Source organism: Drosophila ananassae, chromosome 2L (assembly GCF_017639315.1).
Source record: "Drosophila ananassae strain 14024-0371.13 chromosome 2L, ASM1763931v2, whole genome shotgun sequence".
Lineage (NCBI taxonomy): Eukaryota > Metazoa > Arthropoda > Insecta > Diptera > Drosophilidae > Drosophila > Drosophila ananassae.
The window spans coordinates 11,404,359-11,418,856 of record NC_057927.1 but is presented as its reverse complement, the minus strand read 5'-3'; the positions used below and the strand labels follow the sequence as shown (position 1 = coordinate 11,418,856).

The following is a 14,498-nucleotide window of genomic DNA, read 5'->3' as shown; positions in this document are numbered from 1 at the left end:
ATACCGTGCCAAAGGAGCTTCAGTGTTGTAGGTCGAAATGCCAATATTGCTCAATGAAAATTTTTGGTTTACAGTCGAGTCCCGTTATATCAAGCAAGGCTCGAGAAAAGTATTATCGATATATTCATATTTTGATACATTATCAACATGTCCACTTTGTTTACAAGAAATGCAGTGAAAGGCGTGGAATAAATGCTAAAAATATAACAAAATGGGCACCCAAAAGCCAGGCGAGTGGGCCAGTGCCCTTTTGGCCCGTTTCGAGGATCAGGCAAGTGTTTTTAAACCGTTTTTTGACCAGCTACGACTTCTCCTTCGTCGGAGTCCCAGGCGAAAAAATGTACCTGCTGCTCTGCCACCACCCTCCATCCTTCTTGCGACACGACTCGGCAGCGTTGTTTTGCGGACTGCGTGGGCGCAGGGGAGGCCGAGTCAAGAGTATGAATGAAATTGAAATAATCAATCAAATGCGTCTTTGCAGCTGCCGAACCGAATCGGAGCCTATGGAACGCAGGCGAGGATGAGCCAGGACCAGCTCGTGGCCTGTTTAATCCACATCTCTCGTTATCGTTTCTCACTGGTCATCTCTGGACTTACGAAAATGTTGCAAAGGGTCAATGAAGCGGTGCGTAACCCTAATTAATAAATTTTCATTCATAAATATAAAACTCCCTTTCATTCAAGGCCCTTCAAAATCGCCACGAACCGGAGCGTTGCTACTTCGAATCCCTGGTCATTATACTGACCACACTGGAGCGCTGTTTGACCAACCAGACCAAGGACACCGCCCGCTTCGAGGAGGCCATGAACGTGAAACTCTTGCTGCGGGAAATCTCCCAGTTCGTGGACGTTCAGAGCGACAGTAATCCAAATGCTGCTCAACTGAAGGCTTTGGCATCGAAGGTGCTCTTCGCCCTGTCCCAGAACCACTTCTCGGCCGTGTTTAATCGCATCTCGGCGAGAATTCAGGAGCTGACCTCTTGCTCCGAGGAGAATCCCGATTATAATGACATCGAGTTGATACAGCACATCGACATGGACATGATTAAGCTCACAAAGCTGCTGCAGGGTAATTAAAATATTTTAACAATGTTATAGAACCAGCTAAAATTTGTTATGTTGTAGAAACCATTACAAAGTTTCGGTCCAAGCGAGCCCCTCCTTTGATTCTGCTTTACTCGCTGGAAAAGGCCATTTGGAACTGGATTGAATACCATCCTCAGGAGTTCCAGGATCTGCAACGGGGCACAAACCGCGATATATCCACGTAACTATTTTTTTTTCTATTTTTTAGGTATAATAAACATTATTTATCCTTTCAGCTGCTGGGAACCCTTGATGGACCTGGTAGAGTACTTTAAATCAGAGAACAAAAAGAGCAAGACACTTGTGTGGCCACTACAAATGCTATTACTGATTCTGAATCCCTCCTGCCTCGAGGCCACTGTAAACGAACTCCAACAGTCGGAGAAGGAAAAAGAGAAGGAGAAAGTGCCCTCGAAGTCAACCCAATCAACTTCGCGGGACAAGGACTTTTCTGCAAAACAGTTTATCGAAAGTATTAAACGAGGATTGGGCCAGCACTCGCCCTCCAAACAGGTCACTGAGTCTTCCGCCATCGCTTGTGTAAAGCTCTGCAAAGCATCTACATACATCAACATAAACGACTCCAATAATGTGGTATTTAAGCTGGTGCAGTACTTCATTAATGACCTCAAGGCGCTACTTTTTAATCCGGCCAAGCCCTTCTCCCGTGGTCAGGGCTACAACTTTGCGGATATCGAGCTAATGATTGACTGCTGGGTATCCTGTTTCCGCATCAATCCGCACAACATTGAGGCTTTGAAAGTGTGTCTGAATCTGTCATCGCCACAGGCCTATCACTTTGTTATTGTGTGCTCGCTGCTGAGGTAAAAAAACGCAAATGAAAGTCTTTATAACATGCTTAAATACCTATCGTTCTATTCAGGTTGGCCCACATTTATGTGGACTTTCGTCTGCAAAATAAGAATCCCTTTCGCATCGTCAACCAGCCACGTTTGTCCTGGTGGCCGCAAACCGATGTCGTCCACTACCGCTCTGCGGAGCTGCGAGCTCTGTTCACGGATACCCTCAATAAAGCCACCCAAGGTTACATAGCCCATACTCCTCTGAGATATATAACCTCGCTTACGCTGAAATCGAAGGACACCCAAAAGGGCTTGACCAGGGCTGAAGAAGGTCCTGCCCACAAGATGCTACTGTTGCTCCTCGTTCGACTGATCCATGCTGATCCCACCCTCCTGTTGAATGTAAGTTCCTCATTACTAAGTTTTGTGCAAAAAGTTCAAGATTGCCGTTTCAGACTCAAGGAAAGGTGGCCCACGAGGTTCAAAGCTCGACTTTGGAGCTTATTAACGGACTAGTGAGTCTGGTTCACCAGACCACCATGCCAGATGTGGCCCAGGAAGCCATGGAGGCGCTGCTTGCTTTGCATGCCCCGGAAAAAATTGAAGTTTGGAACCCGGAAGCACCGATCAACACCTTCTGGGACGTTAGTTCCCAAGTTCTGTTCTCAATCTCGCAGAAACTCATCCAACACCAGATTGCCAACTATACGGATGTACTGAAGTGGTTGCGCGAGATCTTAATCTGCCGCAATACCTTCCTTCAGCGTCACAAGGACTATGCCCACGTGGGCAGCCAAATCGCAATCTGCAAGCAGGCCCACATCAAGATGGAGGTCGTATTTTTCATGTACCTGTGGAGTGTTGACTTGGATGCAGTCCTAACATCGCTCTCGTGCTTCGGACTGCTTTGCGAGGAAGCTGAGATTTGCTGCAGCTCTGACGAGCTGACAGTGGGCTTCATCATGCCCAACTATCACATTTACCAGGAGTTGGCACAGCTGTCCTCCTGTAAGTTAATTTATAAAACACTATTTCAAGCTTCTTTTGAACTATTCCTATGTTTCAGCTGCCACCGACACTCGTATTTGCTTCTTCGACAACACCCATGGCAACGTGCTCAGCCGACTCACGCTGCAGAAACGAATAATGACCCTACTACGTAAAATCGAACACTGCGTCCATGGTGTCCAACCTGCCTGGGAGGAGACCTTCCGCAACTGGGAAGTGTCCAGTAAGGTGCTGCAAACCTATCCAAAGTGCAAGGGCGAGGATGCGCAGGCAGAAGTCTTTCATCGTGGCATGGGGAAGCGGCGAGCCAGTCACCAAAGCTCAGAGCACGACCTGGAGGAACAGATCAATGAGTGGGCCAACATGACGTGGTTCCTGCTGGCCCTCGGCGGCGTTTGCCTTCACAAGCGCAGCAGCAGCCGCCAAATGCTTCTGCAGCAATCGCAGAACAATGTTTCATTGGGTTCGCTGGCACAGAACTCACTTTATTCCAGCTCCACAAGTTCCGGACACGGATCGTTGCATCCCAGTACAGTGTCCTTGTCCACTCTTCCGCCAGCTCCGCCCCAAGACGTCAGTTATTGTCCAGTTACGCAGTAAGTATTGAGGACTCGAGGGCAACCTACTTAAAGCTAACCAACGTAATCTCTTAAACAGATTTATTGGACAACTGCTGCGCCTTTTGGTTTGCAGTAACGAAAAGATCGGCTTAAATATCCAAAAGAATGTGAAGGAACTCGTAGGCGAGGAGATGTCCTCCCAACTGTATCCCATTCTCTTCGACCAAGTCCGCGCCATCGTCGAAAAGTTCTTCGACCAGCAAGGACAGGTTAATGTAAACGTTACGGACATCAATACCCAGTTTATAGAGCACACCATCTACATAATGAAGTCGATCCTCGACCCCAAGGCCAGCAAGGATCCCAACAGCGAACAACCCGCTCCCTCGGAGCACCTGGGAGTGACCAGCATTGAGGGAATGATGCTAGGAATAGTTCGGTATGTCCGTCACCTCGACATGACTGTCTATGCCATAAGGATTAAGACAAAACTGTGCCAGCTGGTGGAGGTTATGATGAAACGTCGCGACGATCTTGCCTTCCGCCAGGAGATGAAGTTTCGAAACAAGCTAGTGGAATACCTGACCGACTGGGTAATGGGAACATCTCATCAGATTGCGCCACCGAGCTCAGCGGATGCGTCCATTCTCACCAACACATCGCTGATCTTCCGGGACTTGGACCAAGCATGCATGGAAGCAGTGGCCGCTTTACTCCGGGGTCTACCTCTGCAGCCGGAGGAATCGGATCGCGGAGATCTCATGGACGCCAAAAGCGCCTTGTTTCTGAAGTACTTTACCCTTTTCATGAACCTCTTGAACGATTGCATTGACAGCTCGGAGGCCGAAAAGGAGATGAATAATACACCACTTCTGCCACCCCGTCCTCGTATGGCGGCCGGGAAGCTGACAGCCTTGAGAAACGCCACCATCCAGGCCATGTCCAATCTGCTAGGTGCCAACATTGATTCTGGCTTAATGCACTCCATTGATTTGGGCTACAATCCGGATCTACAAACCCGAGCCGCTTTTATGGAAGTGCTAACTCAAATCCTCCAACAGGGCACGGAGTTCGATACCTTGGCCGAGACTGTCTTAGCGGATCGCTTCGAACAGCTGGTCCAGTTGGTCACGATGATCAGCGACAAGGGCGAGCTGCCCATCGCCATGGCATTGGCCAACGTAGTGACCACCTCCCAAATGGATGAGCTGGCCAGAGTACTGGTCACTCTGTTCGACGCCAAGCACCTGTTGTCGCCGCTTCTGTGGAATATGTTTTACCGCGAGGTTGAGGTTTCCGATTGCATGCAGACGCTTTTCCGGGGAAATTCGTTGGGCAGCAAGATCATGGCTTTTTGCTTCAAGATTTACGGAGCGAGCTACCTGCAGATGCTGCTGGAACCATTGATTCGCCCGCTACTTGATGAGCAGGAGGAGACCTGCTTCGAGGTGGATCCTGCCCGATTGGATCCCACGGACGACATTGAACAGCACCGGAACAACCTGATTGCGCTCACCCAGAAGGTTTTCGACGCTATCATAAACTCCTCCGACCGGTTCCCGCCTCAACTCCGCTCCATGTGCCATTGTCTATACCAAGTGCTTAGCAAGCGTTTCCCGAACCTCCTTCAGAACAACATCGGTGCCGTGGGCACTGTTATATTCCTACGGTTTATAAACCCTGCCATTGGTAAGGTCTTAAGATAAGGTTTTTATTTTCTGGTTAAACCTTTCCCCTTTTTTAGTCTCACCACAAGAGCTTGGAATTGTTGACAAGCAGGTCCATAGCTCGGCCAAACGAGGGCTTATGCTGATGTCGAAGATCCTGCAGAATATTGCCAACCACGTGGAGTTCTCGAAGGAACAGCACATGCTCTGCTTCAACGACTTTCTGCGCGATCACTTCGAGGCCGGCCGCCGGTTCTTCATCCAGATCGCCTCAGATTGCGAGACAGTGGACCAAACATCGCACAGCATGAGTTTCATTTCGGACGCCAATGTGCTGGCCCTGCATCGTTTGTTGTGGACACACCAGGAGAAGATCGGCGACTATCTGTCCAGCAGCCGGGATCACAAGGCGGTGGGAAGACGACCCTTTGACAAAATGGCCACCTTGCTAGCATACCTGGGTCCGCCGGAACACAAGCCCGTGGACTCCCACATGATGTTTAGTTCATATGCGCGCTGGAGCTCCATCGACATGTCCTCTACCAACTTTGAGGAAATCATGGTCAAGCACCAAATGCATGAGAAGGAGGAGTTTAAAACCCTCAAGTCCATGAACATATTTTACCAAGCGGGCACCAGCAAATCCGGCTATCCGGTGTTCTACTACATTGCCAGGAGATACAAGTAAGTGGAAGAGTATTGTTAAGGAATAAATATTAATTCTGTCTCTTTTTAGGATCGGGGAAACGAATGGAGACCTCCTTATCTATCATGTAATTCTCACTCTAAAACCCTTCTGTCACTCCCCATTCGAAGTTGTTATTGATTTCACGCACACTTGCTCTGACAACCGATTTCGCACAGAGTTCTTACAGAAGTGGTTCTATGTCCTGCCCACAGTGGCTTATGAAAACGTCCATGCCGTGTACATCTATAACTGTAACTCGTGGGTGCGGGAGTACACCAAGTTCCATGACCGCATTCTGGCCCCACTTAAAGGCAATAGGAAACTGCTCTTCCTGGAGTCGCCGAACAAACTCAGTGATTTCATCGATGCGGAGCAGCAAAAGCTGCCTGGAGCCACGCTTTCCCTGGATGAGGATCTAAAGGTGTTCAGCAACGCCCTTAAATTAAGTCACAAGGACACCAAGGTAGCCATAAAAGTGGGTCCAACTGCCCTTCAGATTACATCTGCGGAAAAGACAAAAGTTCTAGCTCATTCCGTGCTTTTGAACGATGTTTACTATGCCTCGGAAATCGAGGAAGTGTGTCTGGTGGACGACAACCAGTTCACTCTGTCGATAACTAACGAGAGTGGCCAGCTGAGCTTCATCCACAATGATTGCGACAATATTGTCCAGGCCATTATCCACATTCGGAACCGCTGGGAGTTGAGTCAGCCAGATTCGGTGACAGTGCACCAGAAGATTCGGCCAAAGGATGTGCCGGGAACATTGCTGAACATGGCGCTTCTGAATCTTGGATCCTGTGATCCCAATCTTAGGACAGCCGCATACAATTTGCTTTGTGCGCTGACCGCCACTTTTGATTTGAAAATTGAAGGACAACTCCTCGAAACTCAGGGATTGTGTATTCCCTCCAATAACACGATCTTCATTAAGTCCGTAAGCGAGAAACTGGCCACCAATGAGCCACATCTTACCCTAGAGTTCCTCGAAGAGTCGATCCAGGGATTCCAGCGCAGCACCATCGAGCTGAAGCATTTGTGCTTGGAGTACATGACGCCCTGGCTAAAGAATCTTGTCAAGTTCTGCAAGTCCAACGACGACTCCAAGAAGTTAAAGGTCTCTCAGATTCTAGACAAGCTCATAAACCTAACAATTGATCAGAAGGAGATGTATCCGTCGGTGCAAGCCAAAATCTGGGGCTCAATTGGCCAAATACCGGAACTCATCGACATGGTGTTGGATAACTTTTTGCATAAATCGATCACTTACGGATTGGGTTCCCCTCAAGTGGAAATAATGGCCGATACGGCCGTGGCTTTGGCTTCTGCGAATGTTCAGCTGGTGTCCAAGAAAGTCATCACTCGCATGTGCCGGGTAATGGACAAGTCGTGCACCAATCCCACCCAGTACCTGGAGCAGCATATGATGTGGGATGATATTGCCATCCTAGGACGATATCTTCTCATGTTGTCCTTCAACAATTGCCTAGATGTGGCTACCTCGGTGCCGTACTTGTTTCACACAATAACGTTTCTGGTTTGTTCCGGATCGCTGTCCATGAGAGCCTCCACCCACGGCTTGGTGATTAACATCATCCACTCTCTGTGCACCTGCACAAATCCCTCCTTCTCGGAGGAGGCCCAACGCGTACTCCGGCTGTCGTTGGACGAGTTCTCGTTGCCCAAATTTTACTTGCTATTCGGCATTAGCAAGGTGAAATCAGCTGCAGTTACTGCCTTCCGCTCCAGCTGCCGCCATCCCACAGACAAGTGGCTAGGAAACGAGCGAGTCACCCAACCCCTGCCGGCAGATCGAGAACGTCTATCGCTGCCCTCCCTGGAAGTAATCACCGATGCCCTGCTTGAGATCATGGAGGCCTGTATGCGTGACGTCCCTGACTGTGAATGGTTGCAGACATGGACTTCCCTGGCCCGTAGCTTTGCCTTCTGCTACAATCCGGCTCTGCAGCCCAGGGCTCTTATTGTCTTCGGATGTATCAGCAAGAGTGTGACTGACCACGAAGTGAAGCAGTTGCTCCGCATTCTGGTCAAGGCACTGGAGTCTTTTAATGATCTAATCCTAATCGAGGCTCTGGTGATGTGCTTGACCCGAATTCAGCCGCTCTTACGACCGGAATCGCCCATCCATAGAGCACTCTTCTGGGTGGCCATCTCAGTGCTGCAGCTGGATGAGATTACCCTTTATGGAGCCGGTCTAGCTCTTCTCGAACAGAATCTGCACACACTTAAGTCACAGGGCTGCTTCGACAAGAAGGAGACCATTGCGGAGGTCATGATGAAAACCCGCGAGAAACTGGAGTGGCACTTCAAGCAGCTGGACCATGCCGTGGGACTCTCGTTTCGCAGTAACTTCCACTTTGCCCTGGTGGGCCATCTTATCAAGGTATGCTGGTATTCTGAACTTTGAAATATATATTATTCTTTTTGAAATATCAACAATTAATATGTGTCTTCCAGGGCTTCCGTCATCCAACTCCAACAACTGTTTCACGCACCTCCCGAGTCCTGACCATGCTCTTGGGAATCATAGCCAAGCCTCTGCACCGGGACAAGTTTGAGGTGACACCTGATAGTGTGGCCTATCTGACGGCCCTGGTTGCCGTCTCCGAGGAGGTCCGCTCCCGCTGCCATGTGAAGCACGCTCTGCCGCGTTGGCCCGCCGAGTTGACAGGCAGTGTGGAGAACGGAGAAGTAGCCAATGGCGTTCAAGCTGTAAGATTCATGAGCTCGGAGCAACACCAGTAACTGACTTAATAATCTTCCCCTCAGATTGGCCAGCCGCTGTCACGTCGACAAAAGAGCTGGGACATCCTTGATCAGTCCGCTTTGCAGTTCGCTCGCCAGCACAAGGTCCCTACTCTTCAGGTGAGTTCTGTAATATAGATATGGAATATATATATATTGATTTCGGACTGAGCCGAGCTGTACTCCTCACTTGTTCAAAAATTCGCTGTACAAAAGTTGTTATAACCATCTGCTATAGTAACTTTTGGCTATCAATTTGAGTTTATATATTCAAGCCTATATATACCCACTTATGAACCTAAGTACTATTGAGAATCTATCCAGATCAGCCTTTGCATAACTAATAATCGTTTAATACTGATTTCTTTTCTCTTTTTATGTTTTGATTTGAAAATTAAAAAACAAAAAACGTTACATGCATATATCACAATGTATACTCGTTGAAACCGTATATATATTTGCCATATTATATTGCCTGCCGACTCTTACTCTAATTGGTGCTTGTAACTCTCATCAATATCGATATCAATCAATGTACTATCTATATATATGATCAATAAACTATAAACCGCCTACCAATCTTACGACTACTACTACTACTACGCATGAACATTGTTATTTGAGTTTCGTTTGATTTCGGTTATCGAATCCCCAACCAACCGCCAACTACAATTCCAACATCAACACTCTGCAACCAACAACCACCACGAACATAAATATAAACAAACATCCGTAGAACGCTAGAGTTTTGTTCAAAACTCAACGGTCATTCTCGGTGCCAACAACCAAAGATCCAAACAATGCTACCGGCATCGAAGAACGTCAGGTATTGCTCTACATAACTTGTATTTTTAGCTACAACTAACCCCACCTACCCCACTGTTTCTCCCAGTTCGCTACTAAATCTTCACTATTTTCAAAACTTTAATATCTCACTAGAATGTCATTGAGTTAGTTAGTTAATTTGCATGGCACTGAATGCTGCCTTCTCATCCACTGCACATCTTCTCGTTGCCTTCAATTTTCACTCAATATTTTAGCTCTTCATCTCTGTGTGTGTTTAGTTATTCTATTATCTTAAGACTTGACTAATTCCTATACCAATCTTTGTACAGGAACGCGGCTCGCGTTCTTCAGTGTCCAATGAGTCGAATGTGCTACTTGATCCGGAAGTCCTACCCGACTTGTCCATCCAGGCGTTGGTGCTGACAGTCTTGGCCACCTTGGTCAAGTATTCCTCGGATGAGGGAGAAACTAGGGTTTTGTATCAGTATTTGGCCGAAGGTTCAGTCGTTTTTCCCAAAGTGTTTCCAGTAATGTACGTATATGTTCGACACTATAATCGAGATAATGGATAAACTATTTTTTATCTTTAGCCACTCATTGCTGGATCAGAAAATCAATAATATCCTGTCAGTGTCACATGATCAGGTTGTCCTAAACTCGGTCCAAAATATAATCCAGAATATGCTGGCCAGCGAAGATCCCTCCCAACAACAGCTGCACTTTTTACAGAGTTGCGGATTTGGCGGACTTTGGCGATTCGCCGGTCCCTTTACCAAGGTGAGTGATTAGTTTTAACAGAAATATTCCTATTTATAATTGAATATTCTCTTTTGCAGTATAATATGATGGGAGAATCCTCGGAGCTCTTTGTCAACTGTTTGGAGGCCATGGTAGAGACCTGCTTGCCAGGCGACGAATCGGCTCCGGTGCCACCCTCACCGCGTCCCTACAATTTGAGCTCCAGCCTGAGTAGCCTGACCTTGGGCTCTCCCACGGACAAGGGTATGTACTCTGTACACTTTCTGCAGCTTAAGGAAGATCACATATTTAACACCAACTGCAATGCTTAACCCTAGCGCGATCCCCCCCCCCCTCAAAATGAACACAGAATTTAACAAAAATATATTTACTCAGACGTAACCTTTTCTTTGTATCACACCCAATTGCGTTTTATAGCATTCTCATCGGAATCATTAGATTTTTATGAAAATTGCCCGGGCAGCGTCAGCAGCTTGCGACGCCCCTCACACAGCAAATCACGCGCCAAACATCGAATTAACGACAGTCCATCACATTGAAAGATCCACAGCTTAAACCCAAAGTAAAACTGCAACCCAATCGAACAGCTACGGCAAAAAAAAAATACTTTGATAGCTAAAAAGCAACAGAAAAACACCAATATTTGAAATACATATGTATTTTGTAGTTATCTAAGCTTTGCCTAATCCAAACCAGATCATTGCCCATCATTGGAATTGATTCGATTGTAGAAGTTAAAGACACATGTTAAAATTCAATATGCATATTGTTAAATAGAAACGGAATACCTAGGAAACTCCAAATACCAAAAGTAATGCACTTAATCGACCATATAATATCAAATTGATGTTTAAAATTTGATAATTCTATTGATAATATTTACATATATCGTGTACCTTATACCATATATACGCAAACATATTTTTGACTAAATATATACATATATGTATGCTTTGTACGCACCTTTTGTAGCCTAGAGTAGTGTTTTTTTCCATAAACATAAACATAAACGTAAACATTTGTTGCTCCTCTGTGAACCGAAACTCATGGGTCAATGCTACCATTACTAACTGACACACTGAACAAATAATATATATGGAATGATAAAGTATGAGAAAAGATATACTGAGTACAAAAAAAGTGGCCATGATTGGATTAAAGAGATATACGATATAAAGATTGTAACAGAGACCCAGACACAAGTTTATAAAGTGCATGCTAAGAATAATCCATTATATTGCCTTTATAACACACTAATAATACACTACAAATAAAAAAAATAGTTCCAATAACTTTTATCGTAGATACATAAGACACAGTTGAATACACAGAGCTGATATATATTTTTATTGCAAATCACATTTTATACACGCGATTTGAATATTGTACTAACATATGTATAAGTGAGTTGAATTATGGTTATGTCTAAGTTATTATTTTAGTCCTGATTCTACTGAGCAGATCCCTCCATATGTTTATGAATCTTTCGTCTTACTTTCAGCTGCATGAATAACAACTACAAACCCGCGCACTAGACGTACCACACTAATCGCAAAAGTAATGCGTTTCCTTAATCTGTTTAAAAAGTGCTTTTAGAGAGACAGAGTGAATGAGAACCAGAAAACCCACAGAATTTCGTACAAAATGATAGAATATTTATATATTGGTATATGTATGTATGTATAGAAGGTCCAGAGATGCCCGCGAAGTGCACCTGGGGAAAGTAAATGGAGAAAGGCGCCAAGTGTAAAAAAAAAATGTTTGTATATAAGTGTGTAGAAAGGATGCGACCAAGAGTACTGAGCAGGCGGAAAGGGCAAGCTACCGCCGACGAGGATATCGAATGGAAATATTTTTAAACATTTTACGATTGTACATTTTTGTAATCCGCAACTTAAACTAAGCACGTACACAAAGTTCACCAGTTCCTGAGCAGATAATTACAACCAAGCGAAACGAAGTTAACCGACAAGAGCGAGCAAATCCATCTTATAAATAGAAGGTCAAATCAAAGGAATCGAAAAAGAAATGAAATGAAAGCTTTAAACAAGCGGCATGTCCGCTAACATTATTTGTATTATACAAGAATCTCCTCTGAAAGTGTATCGAACGGCATTTATTTTAATTATTATTATTATTATTATTTTTACCCAAGTTCATCATACATTATTGATTACTAATTTATTTCATGAGCACATTCTACAGGTAACTTTTAAAAACACCACACGAGTACACTACACGAAGATCAAACTAACTACTGTTAAGCTAATAAACTATCCAGTGCGCTTTAAAAGTAATTTAGTTATATAGGCACAAACGCTAAGATTTTAATCCTTATAGCTCCAAGTAGGCAAAAAGAATTGAAACGAAATTTAAATATTACCAAATTGTCAAACGCAACAAGTTTACCCGTTAAACCTATTTTCTAGCACAAAATTTTAGCACATATTTGTACTTGACGTTATTAATGGCGTTATTAATTAACCACATGTTTTTTTTAAAACTAACTAGATGAGCGAAACTAACCAAGTTAATTTGAATTGAAACTCTAAATGTATATGTGTGTGTTGCTATATGTGTATTAAACAAATATGTATCATTGTATATTACGAAAACTTAAAGATATTTATGAAATGTTAATGTCTTCAATTTATCAATGTACAACAATATCGATCAAAATAATATACTTTCAATAAAAGTGTTACAATACATTATGGTGGTTTGCATTTCTAGTGGGGTTAAAAATATAGTATTATAGAATGACCCCTAATTTTTTGCATACAGCTATCCTTTATCATCGAAATGGTCTTCCTGGATGATCTCAGAATCCCTCCCCCACGTCGAAAACTGACAATGAAATCAGTGCCATCAGATGTCAATGTTTTGCGTTCCTCTCCTTTTAACTTCTCGATTTCATGGATGTGATTGCGACGACCTTCGGTCCGGGTCTCGAACCCGACTCACTCACCCTCGGGCAAGTGGATTTCATCAATGGCAATGGCAGTGGCCCAGTCCCAATCCCAATCGCAATCCCAATCCAGAAAACAAATCTCGCAAAATGCGCCAAACAAGTGTCACAGCTGACCGAGGTCGGAAAACAGAAACAGGGAAACCGGGAGCAGGAGTTTGCGGCACAATCCCAATACTTGTGGGAATGCCTCGAGTAAACTTTCTCACGATGCACCGACCCATCCGTGCACCGGCTGTTAGTTGCTAGCTGCTCGCTTGCCACACTTGCCTGGGTGGTGCTCTGCGGACGGTGGTGGTTTCTCTTGTTGCTGCCGTTGCGGTGGTTGCTGGCGTAAGTGTAACGCAATGTCGCTTCATAAAGGAAATAGGGTCTGTGTGACTGTGTGCCAAAAGGAAAGAGCCATGCACTGGAAAGAATAGTTTAATATTTCAATTATGATTAGTTTCTATTAGCTCTCAGTTCTGCATAAATACCAAAAGTCAGTCATAATAGTAAGAATATTAAAACACATTTTAGTAAATATTATGTAATTAAATAAATATTCTTATTTATCCCTAACAATATTACTATATTAAATTTGAAGAATATATTATAGCATAATTAAAGTTACAAGTTTTTCTTTCAATGCACTAGCACGCATACAGGGACAGGCCCGCACCCAAGTGCAACAATGCCATCGTCTCCACGAGATTGGCTCTTTGGCTTAAGTGAGGAAGGCACGCATGGGGCACGTTTGGGCTGTCTCGAGCGGAGAGCGAGCTCGGAGCGGTGGCATGCGAGGAGGCAGAGATGCAAGGCAGGTCGAGGTCATGTCTCCGTTGTTTCCCAGTTGCCATGTCGTGTGTGCTAATGCTTGTGCGTGGCGGTGGTGGATCGCTCTGGCTCTCGTCTTTCTCCGGCTCCCTTTTCCTACTCCAACTCCACCTCCTCCTCCTTCTCCTTGGGCTCTTCTTCCCCTATTAGGCCCTGGCCGATCGCTGCGCCGGCGCACGGGAACAGCACGAGGGAGAGACATGTCGCAGAGAGCAAGCGAATTGCCCTGAAGTGTCTCCCAAGAACGTGTTACAGGGCCTATTGTCTACACAGAGAATATTTTATGGTAAATTTCAGTTTTTATTATAATTTGGGTTTATTTTTAAAGTCTTAAATGAAAAGTGAAGAACTAAGAAATCCCACAAATTAAATACCTCCAGACTCTAAACTATTCCATGCCTTTGATCTTAAATTTTTTCATAATATTTTAAATATTGTAAATTTTATTCAATAATTTTGTATTAAAATATTAAGATATTAAAAAGACATTTGTAGCATACATAATATTTCATATCATTTTTATGACTTTGAAGCAGTAAATTATTTTCAGTGCAAAGAGAGAGCGGCAGCGGCTTCCGCCCGATCCAATTT

The 14,498-nt window shown here is 44.7% G+C and overlaps 2 protein-coding genes across 4 annotated transcripts; one reads left to right on the top strand and one right to left on the bottom strand.

Annotated features, from left to right (window-relative positions):
• The first annotated feature begins 67 nt into the window (after nucleotides 1-67).
• LOC6499588 (neurofibromin) lies at nucleotides 68-12,832 on the top strand. 3 transcript variants are annotated; one of them, XR_006507560.1, is made up of 19 exons: nucleotides 69-271; nucleotides 482-625; nucleotides 685-1,069; nucleotides 1,126-1,267; nucleotides 1,323-1,910; nucleotides 1,970-2,291; nucleotides 2,345-2,897; nucleotides 2,956-3,493; nucleotides 3,555-5,146; nucleotides 5,202-5,808; nucleotides 5,861-8,216; nucleotides 8,291-8,545; nucleotides 8,603-8,698; nucleotides 9,315-9,404; nucleotides 9,694-9,896; nucleotides 9,955-10,141; nucleotides 10,201-10,366; nucleotides 10,541-10,934; nucleotides 11,625-12,832. XR_006507560.1 is itself a non-coding variant. In XM_001954304.4 (18 exons), the coding sequence occupies exons 1-18, from the start codon at nucleotides 212-214 to the stop codon at nucleotides 11,630-11,632; spliced, it is 8,292 nt and encodes a 2,763-aa protein (XP_001954340.3). In that variant the 5' UTR covers nucleotides 69-211; the 3' UTR covers nucleotides 11,633-12,832. The 3 variants fall into 3 exon arrangements, 1 of the variants encoding a protein (XP_001954340.3); XR_006507561.1 differs by lacking the exon at nucleotides 9,315-9,404 and having other exon boundaries at nucleotides 68-271; XM_001954304.4 differs by lacking the exon at nucleotides 10,541-10,934.
• LOC26514607 lies at nucleotides 11,833-13,895 on the bottom strand (the record flags this gene model as incomplete). The annotated part of the gene is given in 5 exon segments (XM_032449739.2): nucleotides 11,833-13,250; nucleotides 13,253-13,308; nucleotides 13,311-13,423; nucleotides 13,425-13,500; nucleotides 13,751-13,895. Coding segments are annotated over 5 exon segments (618 nt in total), but the record flags the coding sequence as incomplete, so codon positions are not given.
• Nucleotides 13,896-14,498: the final 603 nt, after the last annotated feature.